A 24567-nucleotide genomic window follows, 5' to 3' on the forward strand; every position below is an offset into this window, starting at 1 on the left:
ACGGGCGGGGCAAACCCGCCCCGGGGCAACCGCCGGAGCAGGCCGTGCGCGACCCCGCTGCGCCGGGAAACATTCCCACCCCCCCCCCTCCCGCCTCCCGGTGCTGGCGGCTCGGCGCGGCCGGCCCGAGGATCCCGATGGCGGCTGGAAGCGCGGGGGGAACCCCCCCAGGCACGTCCCGAGCGCTGCGGAGCCCCCGCTGTTCTCTTCCCCCAGACCGGCCCCGCAGCCCTCCCGCTATTCACTCTCCGCCCCCCCGGTTTGCACCGTCCGGTCACCCCCATCCTCCCCAGCACCGCCCAGGCCCCTCGGAAAACCGGGCAGGGCCCTGGGAGAGATCCTGCCCTGCCTCCCCCATGCCCGCCACGAGGGCTGACTGGTGGTAATAGGTTTTTGGTTTTTTTTTCTTTTAATTCAAAAAGAAAAATAAATGGGGATGAGGGAAAAATCGGGCCAGAAAGCAGAAGGAAAGACTCGTATGGCAGAAGCGTTAAGGCTCCCGGCTGCAGGGCTGTAGAGCCTGCTCAACTTCAGCTCCTGCCCCAGAGCTCGGCTCCCGGGAAGCCGGTCACCTCTCCCACCTCCCTGAAGGGCTGCGCGCCTTGCGTGAACGCTAGTTTGTATCTGAGCCGGATGGGATCCTAGAGTGAAAGGAACAGAGAGAGGGGGCACGTCAGGGTTGCGGATTCCTGGGCCCCCTTCAGCCTCAGCCCGCGCGGCCTGCAGCGAATCGCTCGCTGGAACGGGAGAGAAACACTTCAGCCACGCAGAAGCTCCGCACGGCGCAAGACCTGGGTCTTCATAAGATATCTACGGAGCGACTGGGAGGCTTGTGCAAGCCACCCGAGGGCAATCCAGGCCCGGCCAACCCCCTCGGTGACGGGGGATTCCTTACACCGGTCTTCAGCCTCATTCACCCATGCAACAGAACTGCCGCCCAGCGCCCCTGCTGTGGGTGGCCTCACGTTCCGTCAGCTGTGAACATCTGCGCAGTGTCTACCGGGAGCCATCGCTGCAGGGAGACTGAAGGAGAACTGCGCAGGCCCCTGCAGCAACTGCCCGTCCGATTCCTCAGGTTGCAGCTCTGGAACGCCGTTTCTGTGGGGAAAACGTCTTCCCAGCACAGCCCAGGCTGCCCTGTCTCACCCCTCCACCTCCCCGCTAACACTACGCTCCCCGTCTTTCACGCAAATCCCGCCGGCACTGCAGTGGCAGTCCGTGTGCCCCACCAGCAGACCCAGCCACCACACGCACCTTGTGCGGGTTGGCGAGGAGCAGGACCTGGGAGACCACCGCGGGGGGGAGGAGAGGGCTGAAGGCAGGCAGCTCAGAACCGGATGCTGGCTGCAACTTTATTTTCATGGTCTGAAAGAGAAAACAAAAGGAACGCTTTCCGATCCATGCTGAAAAAGGGCTGGGAGTATTACCAAGCCACAGAGCTGGTTAAAGACATGTCAGCCAGATTCTGTCCTTTAACGAAAAGCACACCGTTCCACAGCCCGCATCCGAAGGCGGATATCCCTAAATAGACAATTCTATGCTGCACACACAGAGGCAGAACAAGTGCCTTACCCAGGGGGCTAAAGCAGCATGTCTGGAGCCCTGTCTAGTTGCTGCAAGGCCAGGGATACCTCTGTGAAACGGGCACCGAGGCCACAGGCACCACCATACAACAGGTTCACCGCTCACAGACAGCGAGGCGTGCAACTTCTGATGAGCAAGGCAAACCCGAAGCAAGAAATGGCAAACCTCCTCAGGACATTTCTTAGCCCCACTCCCCGCTACTCGACACAGGCTTCTCACCTTGGGGACTGCAGCCTGGAACCCTATGTCCTTAATTGGTTGAGCTGATGTGCTCAGCATGGAAAGAACCATCACCAGCACATCTGGTCGGCCAGGAGCCGGGTCTCTGGAGAAGTGGAGCATAGCCTTGAAACCATTCCTGTCGTACACTGTAAGTGGACAGATACTGCCTGCCGGAGACAAGAGGAGAATCAGAAACAAAGCATGGATTCCCCTCCCTCCTGAAGGTAGAGCAGCAAAGATGGGGTAAGGAGCAGCAAGAAGGAAACACACATACAAACTTTTACTTCCTCTAGCAAACTCACAGACCAAGCAGCATACAGCACCTGTGTGTGATTTGCATTTCACCTCTGAGGCAGAGAAAAGAATCTGAGTGTCTAAATTGGAGATTTAGCAGCTCAGATTTCAAACAGTCAGCTACAGAGGTCAGGTATGGATCCAACAGAGATACAATGGGAAAAGCAAAATGTAACTGGCACACACGAAACTTAGCCCCTTATCACCACTGCCTGGTAAATCCACACCTGGCTATCACCATCCAGCCCTTCCAAAATCTGGTAAATCCTTCACTTGAGGGATTGAAGTCAGAAGATCCAAATGTCTTTGTACGGGTCCTCTTCCAAAAGCAGCGATGGCCAAGGCTCTGCAGTCCTAGCAGGACGTGCCCTGCTCCAAGACTGGCGTGCCCTGTACCCAGGGTGACACTCCAGCAGGTGGCTGCAGGGCTGGGCCATCCAGTATGGAATTGAAAAGCAGAGGTGGAAAGAACAGCTCTGCTTTAGGAAACGGGACAACTCCCACCCACAGACAGACCTTTTAAGCTTCTGGAGAAGAACTGCTTGAAGCTCGATTAAAGGTGCTAAGGGCAAACAGTTTAGAAGCAGATCACAGAGGTTAGGCAGGGCAGGAAACTCCTGACTGCTGAACAGGGAGGACATTTCCATGGTATGATCCCTAGCACTTGTTTAAATTCTCAGATACACTAAGTCCTTCATGGAACAGTAATTACATTTCTCCAGCCAACTCACACAGCATGAAGCTACTTTGGCTTGCTCCCCTGCAAAAATCACAGAAGACCTCTAGTAAGCCTCTAGTAAGCAGAGCTGGGGCACAGAAATCATTGCACTTACTCAGTGTAATTGAAATTAAAGGGACAAAAAGGTTTTCTAGGGAAGCATCATAGGAAGCTGGATGCAAAGAGGCAGCGGGCTTCAGCTCGTAGCCTAGACTGGAGAATGAAGTATCTGCCATTGAGCTATTTGGAAGATCTGGAAAGGGCAATTTCATTGGTGATAAATCCCTGGAAAGAAAAGCACGTAGAAAGCTTATATTAACTGGGGAGACTACATGGTATATACCATCTTCTGCTGTGTCCCTTTGTATTTCAAATCCCTCATCCCTTTTAGGTATAAAAGTACAACCTTACACTCTCTTGATTCCTTGAGAAATTCAAAAACTGTCTCTATTTTATACGGAAGAAGTTGCTGTTTCAGCATTCATTAAGGCAGACTTTGATTTCTGCTACTGTCATGAAACTTCGTTCTGGGGCTTTGGAAGTCTACTCTCCTAGGCACAGACTCTCTGGAGCTCTAGTGAGCGAGATTAAAGTAAGTTCTAGCTCAAAGACAATGCAAGAAGCTGGGAATCTCCAGTAAAATTTCTTGGCTTGTATTATGGCAGACTGCATACGCATATCGTAATGATCACCTGCCCTGAAGATGTGTGGATGATTAATTTGGTTCACAAACTGTTGGGCTTCCACTGAACGCCTGGAAACTACTTTGTCACAGACTGAAGAAAGGTGGGGAAAGTACTTTTTGAGTCCTGGGTTTTTATAAAAAGACCTGACTGTAAGGTTTTTGTTCCTTTAGCTCAAGATTACCTTGCTACTAAGCTGTGGGATTTGTGTCCCCAAGTTTCTGACCCTTGGAAGGTCCTAGTGTGCAATTACACAAAGTGCAATTAACAGGCCCGTAACTGCTGCTTAAGAGCCGATGTGCAGATGGATAGCTTGCCATCACTAACCAGTTGCAGTTGAAAGGTTTTCCTAAACCTCACTACTGTAAACCAGTATTCCTTAACTCCAAAGCCAGACTGTGTGACGCAGTTTGCTTACAAAGATAATGCCTTGGTCCTGGATGGTGGAGAGAGCTGATCAACCAGACCCTGAAATTCATTCTTCTCGGAAGAGCTGTCTTCCCAGCTCTCCTGCAGTCCCAGTTTTTCAACAGCACTTACAACTTCACCATATCCATTGTGTACAGCAGTCTGAAAAATAAGGCACTTCTGGTTCATGCTATAGAACATCAGCAAAAATCAGACCTGTTCCACTGAAAAAAACATCATTTTTAATAACACTAAAGTGTAAATAAATATGAGTAATCTGGTTGCAAACTGCACCTGAGAAATTCATTGCAGAGCAGGAGGATTCTAATTGCCCTTCAGAATAGAGTGGTGTAAGAAAAGGCTACCAGAGAAAGGTAGATCAAGAATCATGCCTGATTTTTGTCCTTTGTACCTTATGGACTACAGTATCTGAGGATCACTCACCTCTGCTAATCCAAAATCAGGTGGTGGTTTCTGTACAACAGGTGAGTTGCTGAGATCTAAGGAAGATGCCAAAATGCCACAGATCAATTACAGAAAACAAGGGTTTCCCACAGGTTGTTCCTTTGTTGTCTAACAGCAGTGCGACTCCAGTCTAACGCCATTAAAGAAACGATATTCTTGAACACTTATGACACCGGCTGAAAGGGTCTACTTTCCCTTAGCACCAACACTAAAGTCCAAGTTCTCCCATCTTTATTAAATGCCACAAACCCTAGAAACAAGGATAACACCGTACGGAACTGCACATACAAACCTAATGACTCCAACTCCTCATCAAGCAGACAGGTAGAGGTTGTGCTGCCGTGGCGGGAGGTGGTGGTTATGTTTGCAAACTGGTCTGCAGGAGACTGGGACGTCATCTCCAGTTCAGAGAAGTCAATCAGTGTATAGCTCTTCATGCGTCTTGGGGCTGGCCGGCATGCTTTGCAAACAGAAGGAAGAGTTAAAGAGAAACCTCCTGAAGGGAGCAGCCTATTTATGGGTGCAGGCGTGCCCGAAAGGGCTCACAGCTGAAGAACTCCGGGAATATTTTCTATCAGCCATATGTCAAATAAAATGACGGTTATACAACAGTTTTCCTGTGTTATAGGGTTTTCTCCATATTTATTCTCCGAAGCATGCCCCCTCCAGACCCCACTCACACATGCCAGGCAGGAGCAGAGCTGCTGTGGAACGCTGTGGGATGCTCGTTACCTGCTGCATCAGCAGAGCTGGTGGCTGAACCTCCTCCACCACCATCGTCACGGCTGGCGACAACCTGCCTGTACTGTCCGAGCGCCTGGGCGAGCTTGTCATTGGCCTGCAGTATCTCAGCTGGAAAACAAGAGAAGCAGCAACCTTTTGATGCTGTAACACGAGGGTCAGTTCCACGGCACTCTCCAAACTGCTCATGAGAAAAGGACTTGCCTGGAGCAGTCTAGCAGGGCAATCTGCCCCGAGCTCCGGACTAGCTTTTCGTCCTGAAGTGCAGCATTTTGCACATACATCTGCTGATTTCAGGCCTCTCTCTCATTTAACAAGATCACTTTGAAATCTGATCCTGTCTCTAAAGTACTTATAGTTCCTGCCATCTCTTATGCACTTTCTTGTTCTCTGCAAGTTTTCCGAGTGTACTTGAGTCTATAATCCAGCACTCCACAGCTGAAGAACCCTGGCATTCATGGGTATAAATTAAATGTTTGAGGCACAGCTGGGTTCTTACGGTTGCTGTTTAAGATGTCTGTTCAGGAAGGCATCACTTCAGCCAGCTTTTCAAGGCATATGGACAAGACTGAAATGCAATCCTCCGGGAAGGGCTAAATTTCACAACTGTGGAATTCAGAGATTCTGCTCATATGACCCTCCCCAGTATTATACTTACAAAATTCAACAAGTATTCTCCCTTCTCTGTTTATAGACAGGGAGAACTTCAAGCTCTGTAGAGAAAGGATCTCAAGGGCCTTCAGTTCTGTGAACATCAAAACTTCAGAAACTCTGAAAACCACCTCATCTGGAAGAAACTGGATTCACTGTTTAACTTTGGGCTCCAAGTGAAAACCAACAGCTTCCTTGGAGAGGAGTGGGAGGAGACATGCCAATTCCCACGGGCCTGGTTTAAAGGTGAATGTGGAAAGCCTTGCCAGCAGGGTAGCGAGTGCCTCAGCATTCCCCCTCTGAGAGGAGGGGCAGACCCCACTTGTTAAAGTAAAGGTAGACAAACTTAACTGCAAAGAAATCCAAGGACAGCACTGGCTCTTACCTAGAGCCCCATCGTCATCAACTGTCTCACTGGCAAGGCGAAAGAGCAGCGGCCTGAGCTTCTCACAGCGTTGAAACAGAGTCTGTGGAGGGAAATGTTTCATGTCAGGAGACCCCAGGCACTCTCACACGTCTCTGTCTCCATGATCACCTGTACGCGATGCTACCTCTAGAAGAGGAAGATGCACTTTTTGCCCAGGGCCAAACAAAGGGAATCAATGCTGCCCATCGCTGCCCTCTTAAAAATCCACGGTGGCCTGGAAGTACAGCCACTGGAACAAGGAGGCTGTGCTGGTATCTCCTCAGCAATCACAAGCTCTCGATGTAAGGCAGACCAGTGTAAAATTACTCCATTTAAAGGAAAAAGTATCCAGGTGTGCCTAGATCGATCACAGTACTCGGAGGGAAGTGTTATGACCATCAGTTGTACCTACTGCCAGCCAATGCAGAGCTGCTTACGGCTCTCTTCTGGGTGTTCGAGGAAGTGAGGGGGCACGGGGGCAGCCACTGTCTCAGTCTGAGAGTGGGATCTCCCCCATCTACAGCAGCATCCCTCCCGACAGCACCTAGCTCCAAATTCTGCCATCACACATAGCCACACAAGTTCTTACCTGCAAAAATTCAGTTGCCTAAAGTTTTTTTAATTTGGTAGGTATCCTAATGGAGTTTCAGGTATTTGGAGGCCATAAAGCTATTCCAAGAGAGCCCTATTAGTGATATCAAATGTTCCCTCGATTCACTGATTCAGTGAATTGAGCAGCAGCAGGCCAGTGAACTCCGGGCAGAAAAAGGGGAATCACAGAAACCATAACACAAGCTGAAGAACCCACAGCTTTGAGCTTCTCTGGTCAGATCTCACCACACCCACCCAACCATGCCCGGGCTCAAGGGGATTCCCACGTGTTACACCACTGCTGGAGGAAGAACCATTTCCCCGTAAGATACCACGAGAAGAGCAGTTAACCTGGACAGAAACTCAAGCCAGCAGAGCAGGAGACGGTTCCATTCCAACTTCCCTTACACCAACCGGCGGGACCGTTATTTGTTAAATATGCTGGACACGGTTTGGCGTGGTAACGCCGTCTCCCTGGCAGAAGCTGAGTGCACGGTGCTGCCCTTTGAATCCTGGGCCCTCCCAGGCACAGCCACTCAAAAGAACCTCTTATGCAGGAAAAAGAGCATTTACCTGTAGGGTCTCCTGGTCAGATTTGGATAATTCTTGTCTCTTGTAGTTTTCCAGTAATTCATCCATACGTTTAACATTTTCAGAAACCTCACTGATGGTATTCACTCTTCTGGACATCTTAGCTGACTTTTCTTGTTCCTTTGATGAAAAATTAAATAAAAGTAGATGATGATTTGACTAATACAGCCAGTGCACATGCTGGGGCACTCTGAATCACACTTGTTGGGGAGTTGCTTCCTACTAATATCCTATTGCAGGTAGAGGAGGCACAAAGTGGGTAAAGACTCACCCCCCTGAGAGCTCCACATCAGTGTTGCACCCACCACACCTCCCTGCCAAGGGTGGTGACAGAAACCTCCTGCCCCTGCCAGGGTGCTGGTGCATACAGAATTCATTTCACCACAGGCATGAGTAAGACTTCAAAATTAGAGCTGGGCATTGGTGGCTTCTGCCATACAGAAGGACATTCTCAAAACAACTGCAGAGATTTCATTAAACCAGACCAAACCTCCTATTTATGCAGAGAAGTGGGGTGCTCTTTTAGGTGGAAAATGAAAACGGACATGACAGACGTGCACACACAGAGTGTGCAGAAAAGAGGTAGTTCCGTACGGATGTGGCTTTCTTCCACCTGGGAACTGAGTTTATTTTTGGAAACCTCTTATCACTAATGCAATACTACTGCCAGGATCCCACTAACGTGGAAGTGTCCTGCCATACAGCCTGCTGGGTATATATGTTCCCTCTTCCTGGCAATGGTGTATTTTAGGGAAACAAAACAAAACAATCCCCCACTGTAACTTGGGAATAACAAATACTGAAAATCATCCCTCCTCTGGGGCAGCGTTATGATCAGGTATAGAGGGCCCCCTGTCAAAAACTGAATTGCCAAGTCCACCCCTGCCTCCCCGGCTGCAAGCACAGGCTCTGACCCAAGCAGCTCCTACCTCCTTAAGGATGCTCTTGATCAGACGGTTGGCAGCCTGCAGGTCTTCCGCGTGGTTGCTCTTTAAAAGCCTTGCTAAGAGCTGCGGAGGGGAGAGCATCAGACAGCAGTGAGCAGCAGTCTCTAGGCACTGTGCTACAGGCACACGTCACACAAGAGCAGATATTGAGAGACACACACTGTCGGAACAGTTTCTATAATCCCAGAAGTAGGTGGGCTCAGGTCCTGTGATCTAATCCAGATAATACTGCTGCCTCCTACAGATGCCTGCACACACTGTTTGGCTGTTGGGGAACAGGAGCTCTCTGGCTCTGCAGAACATCTGTGAGACCCACAGAAACCCTCTCTCGGGAAAGTGTAAGAGAAACTGATGTTTTTCTCTAAAAAAGTTTCACTTTTTATGAAGCAAGAGTTTCTGAGAAAGCATTAAAGAATTCTCTATCTGTTGTACAGCAAGAAGTATTAACAACATTTTGAAAACATTCCATCGGAAACATCAAAAGCTCCCAAAAGGTGACTGAGCCTGTTTTCTCATCAGTACAAATCAGAGTAGGGGGGTAGGCACAAAACCCCTAAGATTTACCTTGGATTTCTCTTCATCTGTGTCAAAAATAGAATTCTGAGGTCGTGGAGAAGGGGGAGGTAAAATTTTATCTTCTGGCAATTTGGGGTCTTCTTTTACAATCCCTGGAATGGGTAACGATATTTGTTCAGTGATGCCTGAGCTGTTAAAACACCAATGCTTAACAGTGCATTGGATTTTGCACCTATTTCCTTCACCCTCCCCAGAACGCTACAGAATTAAACGGAGGAGCAAGGAGGTGCCTTGGCACATGCCCAGGCAAGAGACTTCCCTTTCCCTTGTGAATTAAGCACAGGCCAAATGAGATTTTCAGGGTAGAAAGTAAGATCCGGACGTGCTGAGCTCCCTCTGGGTGCATTGCTAGAATCCCCCCCCCCCAACAGCACTGGCAGCACACCAGTACGGACCTCTGAGCAGAGGGGATCACCCGTCGGTACGGCCGGGCAGCGCCCGGCACCAGCCGTGCCCGGGGGTGCCGGAGGGACCCTCGATGCCAGCTGAGGTATCGGCCTCTCCTCCCCGGCCAGCCCGAAACAGGGACTGAGAAAAAGCCTGAGCGAGGGGTAAGGGGTGGGCAGGAGGCGGCCCCCCGCGCCCAGGAATGCCTCGCACACCCCCAAGTGAGGAAGCTCTAGCACGGGGTGGATAAGGTGGCACCGGCTGGGGCTGGGGGGCCGGTGGAGGCAGGGCTGCCCTGCTCTGGTGCAGCCTGCCAAGTCTCAAGGGCCATCTGTCCCGCCAACGACCTTCGCTTCATTGTCCCCGAAAGGGATATTCAAGTTGACACCCCTGTGAATATGCTAATAGGAATCACGCTAATTACATCATCCCATTACAGCACCTTACCCCTCCCCATACATGTGATACGTGATATGTGGGTCAGCCTAGGGGATGGGCCCAAGGAAAGTGTGTATAAATTGAGGGGGGGCAAGGAGTGAAAGAAAGCAAGAGAGCAAGGAAGCAATAGATAGAAAGAAAAAAAAGGATGTGAAGAAGCGAAGAAGGTGGATGCATCCCTGACAAACTTGGACGGGACCGACATAGGACCCCAGACTGTTGATCTCTATTTCTCTCTCTCTCTTCTTTTCTTTTTTTTCCCTTTTCCCTTATTACCATTAAGTTTCACAAAGCATACTGTATCACTTGCCATAATTCATCATATTCTTAGCCAATTATCATGTATCCCATTAGTCTATGGACTTGGAGACTTGTCTCACAGTTGTCCACTCCACTGGGGATTTGCCAATCTAAGTCACTGCTCTCCCTCATCTGAGCAGGATGTCACACAGCCACTGCTGGTGCAGGCACTGGGTCCCCGAGAGCTGCCCGGCCGGAGGGCACCCAGCACCCCTGCTCAGCACCCCAACGCTGCCCACAGCCCAGCCGCAGCAGCCGCTGCATGAAGGCAAGGCAGTGATGGCAGGGAAGCTTCCACAGCAGGACTTGGGGGAAGGCTTGCAAAGCCACTGGATGCTCAAAGATGCAGAAAGCAAACCTGGTGGGAAGCACCTAAACAAACACCCAAGTTCTCTGAACCTCCACAGAAAGTATGATGGCACTTTCTTAGTTACGCCGTGAAACTTATTACCTGGGATATCAGGGTGGGACTGGACAAATTTCTGGATTACAGTACCACTAGGGACTATCCCATGTGATGGATGTAACATCGGGCTCAGAATGTCTCTGAACCCATTTTGTGGGAGAGCACCCCAGGGCAAAGGTCACTGAGTTTGTCCTGTACCTTCCCCCCACGCAGCAGCGGTGAGCGATCTGCGAGCAGAGGCCACGCGGCTAGCCTGACCTCTGACTCAGTAAAGCTGTTCTTTGGTAAATCTCTTTCAGCAGTTACGTGCATCTTTAAAGACCCAGACAGCCTTGTAAGTGTGGCCTTTGTCCTTTCCTTCTTACACACAACATTTTAAGAAAAAAGCTGAGTCACAAATTGAAAAGGACAGATATCTGTGGTCTGAAACCATGTGACTTGGAAGGCTAAAAAGGAAACTGAAATAACAGAATTAAACCTTGTTTCTTCAGCATCTGATAAGCATCCCGGATTTTAACTTCCTGAGGAAACCAGACTGTCCAACTGAATATTACTTCTGTGACTCTTGACTTGACTTTTTCTGAAGACCAGGTTCCATAGTACTGAAAACAAAACAAAACAAAAAAGTAAGACCAAAAAGTTTAGAACCAAAGAATTAGTGCCAGATATGGCATATGGGTCTAGCCCCAAGTTGTCTGTGTGTAGAGATCAAGTAGCAAATGGACTCCTAGCACTTCATTCACAGTGTTGTCAACTGTGCATCTTGCAGCATAAGAAATGGTGTGTACAGCTGTGGCTGTAAATACAAGGAACACTAACACGTGCATGATAATTACCTAAATGTTATATGACAATCAAAAGGAAACCAGCTGAAAATTTTTCTGATCAGTTATCGAATCTGAAACCAAAAGTAGGCTGTTTTACTTTAGCGAAAACAGCTCTGTTCTCGACTTTAAATACTTCCCTTAACTGCCCACAGTGCAAATGGCACCACTGGCCTCAGCCAGACCCAGAGAAATGAAAACTGAACAAAACCAGAAACAAAAGTTATCGTCTTTATTCAGCACCTGGACGTTTTCTCCAATTTCTCTCATCATTGCCTACAAGCACTCTAGTGTGTTATAAAAACATCCGGAAGAATTGTAAAAGCCACATACAAACCTCCAAAACACCAGGCATTTTAAACTAATTAAATGATACCTGTTCTATCAAACTCTCTGTATTGATACATTCTTTAAACTTTGTTGTTTGACTGAAATACCTTTACTAAACTTGGGACTGAGAGAAGAGGTTTTGCTGTTCAGTTAAACATTTCTCCGAAACCAGCCTTTTGCACCTCTGTCATCGGGATGATGTAATGGAAAATCTGTACAAGTGGTAAATGTGTGCAGGACCCACTAAAACCGGGAATCGATTACTGAGTTGCTAAGAAGGGCATTTAAGAAAGTCCCAGGCTTGCTATTTCATGCAGAGAAGAGAAAGGCGTGAAGATCACAGTGTCTCCGATAAAAGAGGTCCCCGTTTTTCATCATGAGAGGCACTGCCAGGGGCCCCCGTGCACCCACTCCGAACTCACAGCTCAGCTGCTCAGACGAAACGTCTCATTTCTGATGGCTCCTTCTCCTCTCAGGAGGCAGCGACTGCGCTCAGAAGCCAAGTGCTCCACAGCAGGGAGCAGGAATGAATATACTGAATCTACTGAATGAACGTGCTGCGAGCCAGTGAAGAGGGCTGCGTGGGGGCTGCTGCAGCCCAGTCCCTGCTGCTGCTGCCTACGCCGATCCTGCCCCCTGAACAGGACCCAAACCCAGGCTAACTTCTGGCAGGAGAAAGCAAGAAGAGCAGGCTGAGCACAAGAGTTTGAGGAGAGAGCGTAAGAAAACATGGAGAGGCTTTGGGCAGCTCCGGGCACCCCTGTCCTCTGCCACTTCCCCAACCAAAGTTCTGTGCATCACTGAGGGGCAAAAGGGCCACAGGAACAATTTCGAGCTCCTCTAGAGTCCCTGACTGTCCCTGCAGAGTTGGGAGAAACCACAAGGAAAAAGCATTTCACAGAAAGAGACCCTGGCTTACATCTTTTACAAGGCGATCCACATCCAGTCCTTGTGCTTGGAGGCACAGAACAAATTCTGCTCTATTTCTGCGTGCAATTAACTCTTAAGTTTTCATTTCTGGTGTGAAATAAACAGTGTGTCCCACCTGCGATGTCCAGTGTAACCACGACCACCCACCTTTGGGGAAAGCACTTTAATCAGCTCATTCAGAAACCTGAATTTTGCTATTTCATTGTGAAATCTTTCACCGCAGTTATTCACACAGGTCTCTAGCACCTGCAGAAAACAAAACAGCACCAAACAGAAACTGTACACACAAGTCTTGGGGAATTTTTAAAAACTTTTCCATTATAATACTAAATCTGAGAACTTCCTGGCACTGCATTCACAAATACAAGATACCGAGAAAGTTGTGCAGCAAAAACATGCATTTTTCCTCCATCCAACCTTCTTAAACAGCATGTTTAAGTCCATCTGCTCTGTTCTACCCATCACCAACAACTTTTGGGCCAGTGGCCCTGCAGTGGGACCACAGGTCAGACAGCGAGAGCCACAGGCTGCTGAGACACCTCAGCAGAGCAGCAAGGGAAGGAACAACGGCAGTTACTCCCTCCGTTATACCCTGGTTTCCGTATTCCTTGTGCAATGGAAAGTTAAAAGGGAGAGACATCTAAGAGAAGAGGAAGAGACAGCTATACTGTCTCTACCCCCCAAACTCCCTTTCCAGTTACTGCTGCCTCTCTTTGCATGCGGATGAAAGCACTTACTGTGAGAGCATGGAGAGCTTCCATCTCCTGAGGTGACTGGATTTTATGTGCCAGCAGCCTCGGTGCAAGGGATGGGCTAGGGAGTAGCAGAAGCAAGTCAGACAACGCACAAGTTCCCAAGAAAAACAAATGTTGCTGATTTTGCCCTGCAGAGAAGAGCAACTGCCGGACTCAGAGCCTGCCGCAGGACTGAGACCCTTCCCCTGGCAGAGCCTGGGGCACCCACGGCCCCACGAGGGGTGAACTGAGCAGGTTGTGCGACCCCCGTGCTGTCCCCCAGGAGGGAGCCAGCCGGGAGAGGCTGGGGATCCCCCCGGGGGGGGAACCAGGAGAGCTGCCTCTCCGCAGTCACAGGAGCTTTGGTGCCCAGCCCCAGGCAGCCGGCAGACTGCTCCTGTGCACACCCACTGCTGGGGGAGAGGGGGCTGCTCCGCGGGCTCTGAGGGCAGGGGCGGCTGCTCTAAGGAGAGACGATCGCGAAGCTTTGACAGGTCATCTGCTTCATTAGGTCCTGCTCAATCCCACAGAGCCGAGACGCTCAGCCGGAGGGTGGGAAAGCACCAGCAGAGATCTCCCACCTCTCGGAAAGGAAAAAAGCCGAGGCTGAGCTCACTCAGGGCTTCCCTGCAGAACCCACAGCAGGCATCCTTGGCTGGTCTCCCCCGGGGCTGGCGAGGGCACAGGGAGGACCTGCTGCCTCGTGGGCTGCAGCGGTGAACATCAGAGCCCATTCCTAGACATCGACCTCCAGCGCATTGCCGTACACCCCTCTGCAACTTCCTGACACTCTGCAGAGCAGCAGAGCCCAGCGAGGGCTCCCCACGCCGCGCCTGACAGGTCCCATTCCCCCCCGCAGCCATAAGAGAAGCTCAGAGCCAGACACGCAGCCCAGAGCGAACACAAAGAGCCGTCTGTCTGCCTTACCCTTCTGTGTTGGCGTTCACCTGGTCACAGAACCGCTGGATGCATTCCCAGTTCTCCTCGGCGATACTTGGGTCAGTGGCCTTATCTTACACAGGAGGGAAAAAAAAAAAAAAAAGAACAGAAAGAAAAAGGAGCCTCAGTGCGACAGGCATGCGAGTGAGTGGCACAAGGCAGGAAGCAGCTCAGACCTTGCGTTGCTACCAGCGGCTTTAGGGCTTTTTGTAAAGGAGGCAGGAATGGAAGACGTAGGACAAGCAGGAAACAGCTGTTACTAAAATCTCCCTAAAAATACAGTCCTGACTACACACTTTAAAGAGCCAAAGTCTTTAAAGAGTCAAAGCCACAAACTGATGTGTTGAAAGCAGCAACAGCATGATGTTGCTTTTAGCACAGGGCACGAGAAACTGCTAAAAAGCATTTTCAGGCAGCTCTCCCTGGACGGAACTGCAAACCTTGCCGTGGAACCGTTTACCCTTTTGCAACAGAGCTGCACGAGTGCCCCTCCCAAAGCTCTGCCTGCACGGCTGAATGGAGGAAAACAGCCCAACAGTCCTTCTGGGCTTTATCCACTGCCCAGTGCAGCGCTCAAGCAGCTTTGGCAGGGCTGGGGCCGACGGACAGGAGAGGTGGGGAGCAGGAGAGGTGGGGAGCAGGAGAGGTGGGCAGCAGGAGAGATGGGGAGCAGGAGAGATGGGGAGCAGGAGAGATGGGGAGCAGGAGAGGTGGGGAGCAGGAGAGGTGGGGAGCAGGAGAGGTGGGGAGCAGGAGAGATGGGGAGCAGGAGAGGTGGGGAGCAGGAGAGGTGGGGAGCAGGAGAGGTGGGGAGCAGGAGAGATGGGGAGCAGGAGAGGTGGGGAGCAGGAGAGATGGGGAGAAGGAGAGGTGGGGAGAAGGAGAGGTGGGGAGCAGGAGAGGTGGGGAGCAGGAGAGATGGGGAGCAGGAGAGGTGGGGAGCAGGAGAGATGCAGCAGGTTAAGACGGCACCCATGACCATCACGCTAAAGGGGCTCCGGGGAGGAGCTAGACCCTTCCCCCCGGAGACCCGTCCCCACGGAGCTGAAGCTGCTCCAGTGCCCACCCGGTTGGGGCCGGGGGGCAAAGCCAGCCCCGGCCCCCCCCGGCCCCACTCACTGAGCCACCGCTCCAGCTCCCCAGCGCCGGCCATGGACTCGCGCCGCGCCCCGCCCCGCCGCTCGCAGGAAGCGGAGCCACCCGCCCTCGCTCCCTGCCTGCCGCCCCTCGCCGCGGGGGGAAGCCCACGCGAGTTTTCCTGGCGTGGAAGCGTACGCTGTGGGCGTGGGCTGTCCTGGTAAAACAGCCCCCCAACACACACACCCACCCTCCCCCCCCTCCCGGCTGCTCCTCCCCTCGCTGGCATGCGGAGGGAGCGCGCGTTGGCAAGAACGGAATCAAAAGTCACCACATTAATTTAATAATGAAAAGGTCACCATCCAAAAGAGGAAAAAACATCCCAATCTCTTGGTCAGGGATATTCTTAGCAGAACCACGCGCGTGACACAGTACACAGGGAGGAGAGTTCCCCTCTCAGAGCGGCACGCTCAGCCTGGCAGGACACCGGGGCAGCTAAGAGGGCAGCAGCTATAATATTATATTATACATATCTATTTAAATAGATATAAAAATACCCTCCCCATGGTGTTTGTTGGGGACCTGTGCAGTTGTAGCCGTAGTTACCCTGACTGCAAGGCCCCCTCCAAAATGAGACCAATCGCTTGAGACGAGCCACGCCGGTATCAGAAACAACATTACTTTCTGTCCACGTGGTCTGAATTTAAATGCTGATAAACGTCTCTTTCTCCCAACCTGGAAACCAGGCTATTTGCACGAGATGAAAATAGAAGGACGGACCCAAATCTGTATTTGGTTTCTCTCCCAGACGAAGTGGCTTATGCTTAGTGCAGATACATACAGACCTGCAAACATCATGGTGACACCTGCCTGGTCCAAAGCCCAGCTCATCTGATCAAAGAGAATCAAGCTGAGATCAAAAATACAGGTCTAGGAGAGCGGCACATGCTGCCTACACCATCTGAGTCCGTGGGCTGGCTGTCAGCGTCATTTCTGTCTCGTGTTAGCTAGACAGTGCTTTGTGTATTCGTCCACACACTTCTCTGGGTCCCAAAGTCACCATCATCTCAGCAACGCTCGGTCCGTGCTGAAAACACATAAGAAGTCACTGTACAAATGGAAACTTAGGCTCTGCAGCACATGTTTATGCACCATCATGACGGAAATGAGAGAGTGATTAGCTATCAGATTGCTGTTAGACCAAGGGTAGGGGTTTTATTTGCAACCTCAAAACAGGGGTTTGGGGTTTCTCTCCTCCTGAAGTGAAACGCTAAGAATGGTCAAACTGACCCAGAAGGATTGATGCCAGGGTGTAGGCCAGGATTAGGCTTTGAAGAACTCTTGTAAAACTTGGTTTTGAACTCTGTGAAAGCAGATTGCACATAAAATCCCAGTTTTTCCCAAAACCTACAACCTTGCCAACACTCCCTACAGCTGGTCCAGAGGTTTTTCTACCTTCAGATTTGTGACCATCATATTCATGCTTAGACAATTTCTACCTTTCTGAAACTTTCAGAACAGCTCTTTCTTCAGAACTGCTGTATTTGCTCGTAACAGAAACTGACGTCAGTTCTTGTGAGATGTCCAAATACCAGTATCTTGCTATCAGAGAGAAGATAGCTGTTAAAAAAAAAAAAAGAAAGTCCCCGTCTCAGAATTTTTATTTTTTTACCTGCTGCCCACTGAGAGCCAAGCGAAGAAGCTGCATCATGCTGCTATACTTCGTCTCTTTGGTTTGCTTCTGGAGGCTTCTCAGGTCGTTGTTCAGCTCCTCCACAGTCAAAACAGCTGACTGCCTTGTCACGAGCCTTTAGGAAACAAGATGTCCTTACAGTCCAGGGCCACACAAAACACAGGATTCCTACCCAGAGATGACTAGTGACTTCGACGACTGCCAGCTGCCTCAGACTGGTTTTGCAAACTCTCCTGTCAGCAGCAGCAGTCCAAGGTGAAGTCGGCTGCCCCCGACCCTGCTCTGTGCCAGGGCACCCCCCTGGGTGCAGGGGCCCCCCCCCGGGCGGGCCGGTGCGTCACCCCCTCGCCGCTGCGGAAACCTGGCGGAACCGCACCCTTCATCTACTTCAGCAGCACCAGGAGCAGAGCTTGTTCAGAAAAGCAAGCATCAAGTTTCAGTCATGAAATTGTGCCAAGGACCTGGAAAACCACAGGAAAAGCAGTAATTCTGATTTCTTTTTTAATATGACTTTTAGAGGTGCAGGAGCCATCGCTGCCACTACGCAGCTGTAGGTAGCAGCACTATTATCCCTCCAGGACAGCGAGTATTCTGACATTTAAATTACCATCACAACCATCCAGTTACCACTCAGCTGTGATAAATGACCGAGGGCAAACAACTTTACAGATATCTGGAAATAACAGCTCAATTCGCAGATACTGCCACCTTAATTACTCCCCAAACTGGTTTTCAGGGCTCATTTTAGTTCAGATGTGAGATCTGAACTGGAAAGGAGACTGACATACCACCCAGCCGAGCTGCAAGGTGTGGAGTAGCAGAGGGACACGGGGCAGCGGTGAAACACGTTGGCAAAACCCCACAAAACTCACGGGCCCAGAAGGACTGTCTGCCATCCCAGCAATGTTTCTGAGCAGACAGAGCTGCAGACTGCTAGCTAGAAACAAAGAAATGGAAGCAGCAAAAGCCCCTCGGGGATGGGCTTTTCGGAAGGGATGGTGATTCCGGCTGGACACAAACTGGGTTTGTTCCAGAGACCCAGAACTCTCAGTGCATAATCGGTCTGAACACACATTGACCAAAACCACTCTGTACTTCTCCGGCTCGATGCTACAGCAGACGAAAGCACAGGAGATCAGGTGGGAGAACCCTGCTAACACCCCTGCTTCGTTAGCGCCACGCCGGCACACAAACTCCGCTGTGCTTGGTGCTTTACCAAACCCAGATGTGACAACTCTCGCTTGAGAGCACTGATGTGAGCTTTCCCACTAGCAAGCTGCCTTTCAATTAAAACCAGTGAATATCGCACCAGTTATTAACTACAGCACATTCCAAAGTAGAGCAAATCAAACAAGAACTACGAGCATGTCCAACATCAAGACAGCAGCCAAGAGCAACAGAACTGGGTGCATACAGAACTGGGAAGAGATACTTACCCTAAGACTAGTTTTCCTATTTCCTCTGCTTCTGCAGAAATAGTTTGTAGCTGCTCTCGAGACACCGAGGGCCTAACCCACAGGTAAGAATAATCACACGACACCAGATTCTTCAGGAAGCTTATGTGACCCTGGGGAGAGAAAGCAAAGCTGTCAAGGCTGAGGGTTAAGCTGTGGGGGAAGCAAACTCATTCAGCCTGGACTTCACAGACAGTTAAAAGCGGGTCCAGACACACCACTGCCCTGTGCTTCGTACTGCTCGGCGGAAATGTGAATCGCTGCTGACATGCAGGCAGCTGGTTGTCACCCCCGTAACCGCCGGGTGTGCGCAGAGGCAGAAGCGGCGCGGGGGGCTGTGGCTGTACCCGTGCTGCAGAGCCGCGCGCGGGCTGACTCAGAGGTGGCCCAGGGAAGTGGCTTGCCACGTTCATCTGCCGCCTTTCAGCCGGCCGCGGGGGCTCACGTGAGTCAGCCAGCCCGCCGCCACAGCGAAGCCTTCACACTGGGACAGTCGGGCCCCTTCCTGCCCCTACAAAGAAGGCTTTATTCTTCACAAGGAATCCCCCAGATACTTCAACCACATCCCAGGGGCAGACTGGGAAACAGCTGGGCTCGTCCTCCCTCCTGGCGCTGGGAAATGCCGCAACATGTTCTGTCTCCTGCACAGCCAGCACCCTGCCACTTTCCCGAGCCCGGGGCTCCCACTGCACAAACCCCACTAGTTTAACCAAGAGCTTCACCTACCTCTGCAAAGAGTTTGCTCTGACTCTGCTTCCAAAGAGTGGAGCAGCAGCAAAGCAGAAGTGCCTTACGCTGCCCGGTCAGCAAAAGCTGGAGGTGGGCAGTGCCCTGGCGTGAGGGGCCCCGGGTGCTGGACCTTCCCCCCACAAGCCACCCGCATCCTGGGCCACAGGAGAAGGGCAGCTTGGAGGTTGTCACCACTCATCCAGACGCAGCCACAGCTGACCTTACCCAGCACTACTGACCGTCCTGCTCTGAGCGGGAACCAGAGAGGTCTTCCAAGAGCTATCTTACAATTCCATGACCCACTTTCATGGCAGGGACTCACCCTTCCTCTGCCAAGGGAGCTCTCTGCTGGCTCGGCAAAGGACAGATGAGCTTGGGAATCTGCAAAAGGCCACTAAGATATTCACCATGCCTGTTCCTGCAGCTCAGCTAACTGTATCGTCGGATTTTGGCAGTCATCGTGCACACAACCACTTGAGCGGCCAGCGACAGCCACTGGTGGGCTGTGGAGCTGCAGAGCTCAGATCAAAGCAGTGCCCAGGACTCAGCTGAATCTTCCTCCAGGAATCCCACAAAACCTCAGGTCCCCAAAACAGTGACATAATGCTATCACTGCTCATACTTTTCTCAGCAGGAGGACTCGCTCCACGTACTCCTTTTCTAGAACCTCTTGATCCACTTGTTGATCCCCATAGACGTGCTCCACCAGCAACTGCAACTCTCTAATTAGCTTCTGTCGCAGCCCTTCGTTCTCAATATGACGGGTGAGGTGAATCCTGTAACAAAGAAAACTGGGGTTAGACTGAATCTAATCGTCCCAACCTCACAGCATTTACTAATGAAAACTGCAGAACTGTTAGAAAAGCAACACTAAACCCCAGACAGACATTCTACAACAAAGCCTTTAGCTCTGATGCACCACCGTGAACAAAAGATGTGGTAACTCTCAGCAGCACAACGTCCCCGCAGCACACGAGTGTACTTGCAGAAGTACCTTCTGGAAGCGTCGCCTCTCTTTAGATATTATTTTGAATCTAAACATAAGACCTTGCATCCTCGCTACACCCCATCTGCCCAGGTTCTTACAGTGCACCCAACACCAGCACCCAAGCACAGGCAGGAGCAGTGTAAGCAGGAACTTGTACTTTGCTGCAGCATGGCCACAAAGCCGCCGCACTGGGACCGTGCTTGATCCAGCAAGCAAAATCGCCAGGCAAAGCCACGTGCTAGGAACAAATTCTCGCTGATGTACAGATTAATTTTAAAGTTACCACTGATATTTATACCTGTTGAATTCTGGAAGGTTTTCAAGATCCAGGAGGGCAGAATGGGTTGTAATTCTGCCTATTTCAAACTGTGAGATCATCTCCTCCAGAGTCCTCCCCATCTGTTTCTCTGCAAAATAACCCAACAAGGGAGTAATACACATCCAGTCTCCTGCAGAGAACTGGTGTCACTGTGTTTCACCGGAAGCCTCAGGCGCAAGGCTGGGGCAGCAGCACACCCAAGGAAGAAGTGACACGGGAGAGCCACTTGTCACAGGGCTAACGGGGACATACCCCAGCAAACAGGAGGGAACTTGTAGCAGGCACACACAGGAAGCTGCCCTCTCCCTACGAGCGGGCTCTGCTGACTGCTGGCGAGGAACTGGGACATTCTGCTTGGCACTATTACCTTCCTCAGTGGAACACCCCTTCCATCAGTCAGCCAAAAAAAACGTAACTCTCGGCCAGGAGGCTCCACTGCCCAAGAAAGGTTTCAATCCCAAGCAGAATTCCCGAAACATAAGTTAATTTGTGATCCCCATGCAGCAAGAGCAACAAAAGGAGTCATTGACTCAACTTCTCATGGTCTTTCTGGTTAAACGAGAAGTGCAACAGATGTAATACACAACAGTGTAATTATTAATCACAGAATACAAGTTTTCCCAAGAGTTCACAGACAGTTTCTTCACCTTGAGATGAATGTTGCCCCAAGTGAGAACCCATTAAGCATCAGACTCAATTTAAATGGCTGCAGAGAGGCAGGAAGATTCCAACCGTTCCAGCTCACCACCTCATCTTTCACGGGAGCTCCGCAGAAGCCCTGGTGGCACTTCAGTGACAGACTGGTCACCTGACACCCATTTCCCGATCCCTTTGAACACTGTCAAAGTTCTCGGCTATTAAAATACGCTTACCCCGTTCCCCAAAGTTGGCATCAAGAAGTGTCCTAGCAAGTACCCAGCCTGCTGCCATTACCTGTGAATCCAGAGCCACAGTTGGTTATGATGTCCAGGAGGGCCTCTGGCAAGTAGCCATCCTGAGCAAAGCGCTCCAGAAAGATGTCCCCTGCCTTTTCGACAGCTTGCCACCGTCTTTGTTCAGGAGCAGCGGGAGGTGACCGAACTGAGGGGGATCCCAGCCAAAGGCTTTGTAGAGAAGGAGGTGCTTGGACGTCGAAGTCAGCCACTCGGTTCCCCGCAGAACATGGCTGATGCCCATGTAATGGTCGTCCACCACGTTTGCCAGGTGGTAAGTTGGGAAGCCATCCCCCTTGAGAATCACCGGGTCGCCTTCCACGTCAGCCACTTCGTGCTTGCTCCACCCGTGGACCAGGTCCCAAAGGGTTCCACCCCCTTCTCCAGCCGGAAGCGGACTACCCAGCCAAGGCCCTGCGACAGCTTCTCGGACACGTCCGCGGGCGTCAGGTGCCGACACCGGTTGTCGTATCTTTGAGAAAGAAGAGCCAAGGTCTCAGCTCAACACAGGCCAACCCCGTCAGCCATTTCCACATTCCCAAAACTTTAAATTGATCCCTGAATTTTAGCTGTAGCCGGCCCACTACACGTCCAGCCACTCCCTCAAGCCTCTAAGGGTTACGCTGGCTTCTCTCTCTGCAAGGCAGTGAGATTGCAAGCCTACTGCTGCGCACGCTGTCGTTACGTTTTCACAAGTGTGCAGCACAGAGGGAACCACCCAGGGGACATGGAATCCCTACCGCGGGGTCTGCTGGCTCCGCAATGCCTCCTTCTTCAGCAGCTCCAGGCGCTGCGGCGTACAAAAGCAGCGGTACGCCGCGCCTCTCTCCAAAAGCAGGTCGCTGGCTCTCTTGTAAAGGTCAAGTCTGTGCGACTGTTGGTAGGGTCCAAAGGCACCACCACGGCGAGGACTCTCATCAGGAGGAATACCTGAAACATCAGTATGACGGGACATAAAAAGCCTGTAAAAAGGCAGAGTGAAACGCACCATCGGAGCACACTGAATGAAGGTGAAACAGCAAGGCTCCAGAGAGCATCCAAAGCTGGTTTCTGTTCCAGGGCAGCCAGCTAATGGCACCTGTCTAGCACAGAAGTCAGACTCCCCTGGACTCAGGAGATCAACAGCAGCCACCTCACCAGAATTTAGACTATTGTTTATGAAGCAACAAGTGGGAAAAACCACCAGAAACTAATAAACAGTTGAACAGCTCTGATACACTACCGGGAGCAAAATGCAGTCTGGTGTACACGTACGGAGTAGCATCCACCCTCCTTATAGCAAAGAACACTCGTAGCATAAAAATACCGCTGCCACCTCAGCCAACTATTTTACCTACTCCAAAGTTAGTGCTCACCAGCAAAGTCCTAACCCCTTAAAGCTTACCTACTGTCCCGGTTTCAGCTGAGATGGAGTTGATTTTCTTCCTAGCAACTGGTATGGTGCTGTGTTTTGGATTTAGGATGTGAATAACATTTGATAACACACCGATGTTTTAGTTGTTGCTGAGCAGTGTTTACACTAAGTCAAGGACTTTCCAGCTTCTCACACCCTCCCACCAGTGAGGAGGCTGGGGGGCACAAGCAGCTGGGACACAGCTGGGACGGCTGACCCCGACTGGCCAAAGGGCTCTCTCTTCCAGACCATGTGGTGTCATGTTCAGTATATAAACTGGGGGGAGAGCTGGCTGGGGGGCTGCTGCTCAGGAACTGGCTGGACATCTGTCGGCAGGTGGTGAGCAATTGCACTGTGTGTCGCTTGTTTCATATATTCTAATTCTATTATTATTATTTTCCTTTCTTCTTCTGTCCTACTAAACTGTCTTTATCTCAACCCCTAGATTTTACATTTTTTCTCTTCCAATTCTCTCCCCCATCCCACTGGTGGGGGGGGTAGAGCCAGCAGCTGGGTGGTGCTTAGCTGCCTGCCAGGTTAAACCATGACACCTCCCCGTTAACGGCAGCACCTGTGGGATCTGGCTCTAACTTTATCACAATTCTGTATTCTAAAGTCACCCTCACTTCTAGTTCTTAAGATCCGGGAGAAGCAGAGGATTCAAAATGCAAACTGACACCACCAGACCCCCTTGAGCAAATACTCCGTATACAAACAACTTATGAATTTACAGTGTGGTCTGTAAGCTCCAACTGCAGGCCTCCCCCTCAAGTCTCTCGTGCGCATCCTTTGTTACACCTGCGCATTGGGCCACTTTCACAAATTCGGATCTTTCTGTGTCAGGCAACACAGCCCACAGAAACCACGCTGAACCAGTTATTTCTGCTATAAAACCTACTTCCAGGAGGATTGTCCTGATGTCTAGCTGCATAAATAACTACATTTCAACTAATTCACCATCTGAAACAATGCACAGCTTGCTACTGTGCAAAATACTCTCAATTTGGGTACCGTAAGAGAATCTTTCAGTAAGTTAAAAACGAAAGATGTCTGCAAATACCTGCCCAATCCAGCATATCCTCTATTCCTTCTGCAGCTCCAGGCACCACTCGATTTTGATCGGTATCCTCCACTCTCAAAACAAAGGTCCCTTGGTGTTTTTTGGCAAAAATGTAATTGTACAAAGCAGTCCGAAGGCCGCCCAAATGCAGGAAACCTGTTACCGTGGGGAAATCAGAGATGACAATACTGAAGGCCCAAGAGAGGTTCTGACAGATGAGCCGGGAGGGCAGTGCTACCTGGGCTGGGACGTTAAGCGCTAACTGGGGGGCGGGGAGGGGCGCTGCAGACACCCCCCGGCTTCGTGGGCACTTGCTGCGGGAATAAATCACCGGTGGCGCCGACCGGCGGCCCCCCAAGAACGCAGTGCCTGAAGCGACCTGGGAATTCCTTACAAACCGCTCGGCGCCAGGAAACCCCACTCGCGGCCGGTCACCGGGAGGGACCACGCGGCCCCCGCGGTTGTTTCTCCGCACAGACGGGGCGGGGCGGCCCGGGGGGGGCCCCGCGCCCCCTCAGCGCCGGCGCTCGCGCCGCAGCTGCCCGAACTCGCGGTTTTGCAGCCCCAACGCGGCGCCGCCCGCGGGGGGCCGGGGGCCGCCGTTACCTGTGGGGCTGGGCCCGAAGCGCACCCGCGGGCCCCGCCCCGGGCCCGGGCCCCGCAGCGCCCGCAGCGTTCGCGCCATCCCGCCGCGCCGCTACTTCCGCCCGGGCGCGACCAGCCAATCGCGGGGCGCGCTGCCGCCGGGGGGGCGGGG

At 51.4% G+C, this 24567-nt stretch overlaps 2 protein-coding genes across 2 annotated transcripts; both read right to left on the minus strand.

Moving 5' to 3' along the window:
• Positions 1-390: 390 nt before the first annotated feature.
• Positions 391-15350, minus strand: GGA2 (golgi associated, gamma adaptin ear containing, ARF binding protein 2). Its single transcript, XM_042798907.1, has 17 exons — positions 15285-15350; positions 14154-14238; positions 13230-13305; positions 12640-12738; positions 10887-11010; positions 8866-8969; positions 8284-8364; positions 7337-7474; positions 6152-6233; positions 5107-5226; positions 4667-4834; positions 4354-4409; positions 3920-4071; positions 2934-3103; positions 1804-1973; positions 1255-1365; positions 391-641 (listed from the first exon to the last, which is right to left on the minus strand). The coding sequence occupies exons 1-17, from the start codon at positions 15316-15318 to the stop codon at positions 531-533; spliced, it is 1881 nt and encodes a 626-aa protein (XP_042654841.1). The 5' UTR covers positions 15319-15350; the 3' UTR covers positions 391-530.
• Positions 15351-15562: 212 nt separating this feature from the next.
• On the minus strand, positions 15563-24497 carry EARS2 (glutamyl-tRNA synthetase 2, mitochondrial). The gene is given in 11 exon segments (XM_042798614.1): positions 15563-16329; positions 16915-17050; positions 18372-18502; positions 19741-19894; positions 20405-20513; positions 21359-21451; positions 21454-21720; positions 21723-21829; positions 22098-22287; positions 23811-23966; positions 24417-24497. Coding segments are annotated over 11 exon segments (1506 nt in total). The 5' UTR covers positions 24496-24497; the 3' UTR covers positions 15563-16245.
• Positions 24498-24567: the final 70 nt, after the last annotated feature.

The sequence above is a fragment of the Tyto alba genome, unplaced genomic scaffold (genome assembly GCF_018691265.1).
Source record: "Tyto alba isolate M040663 unplaced genomic scaffold, T.alba_DEE_v4.0 Super-Scaffold_28, whole genome shotgun sequence".
Classification (NCBI taxonomy): domain Eukaryota; kingdom Metazoa; phylum Chordata; class Aves; order Strigiformes; family Tytonidae; genus Tyto; species Tyto alba.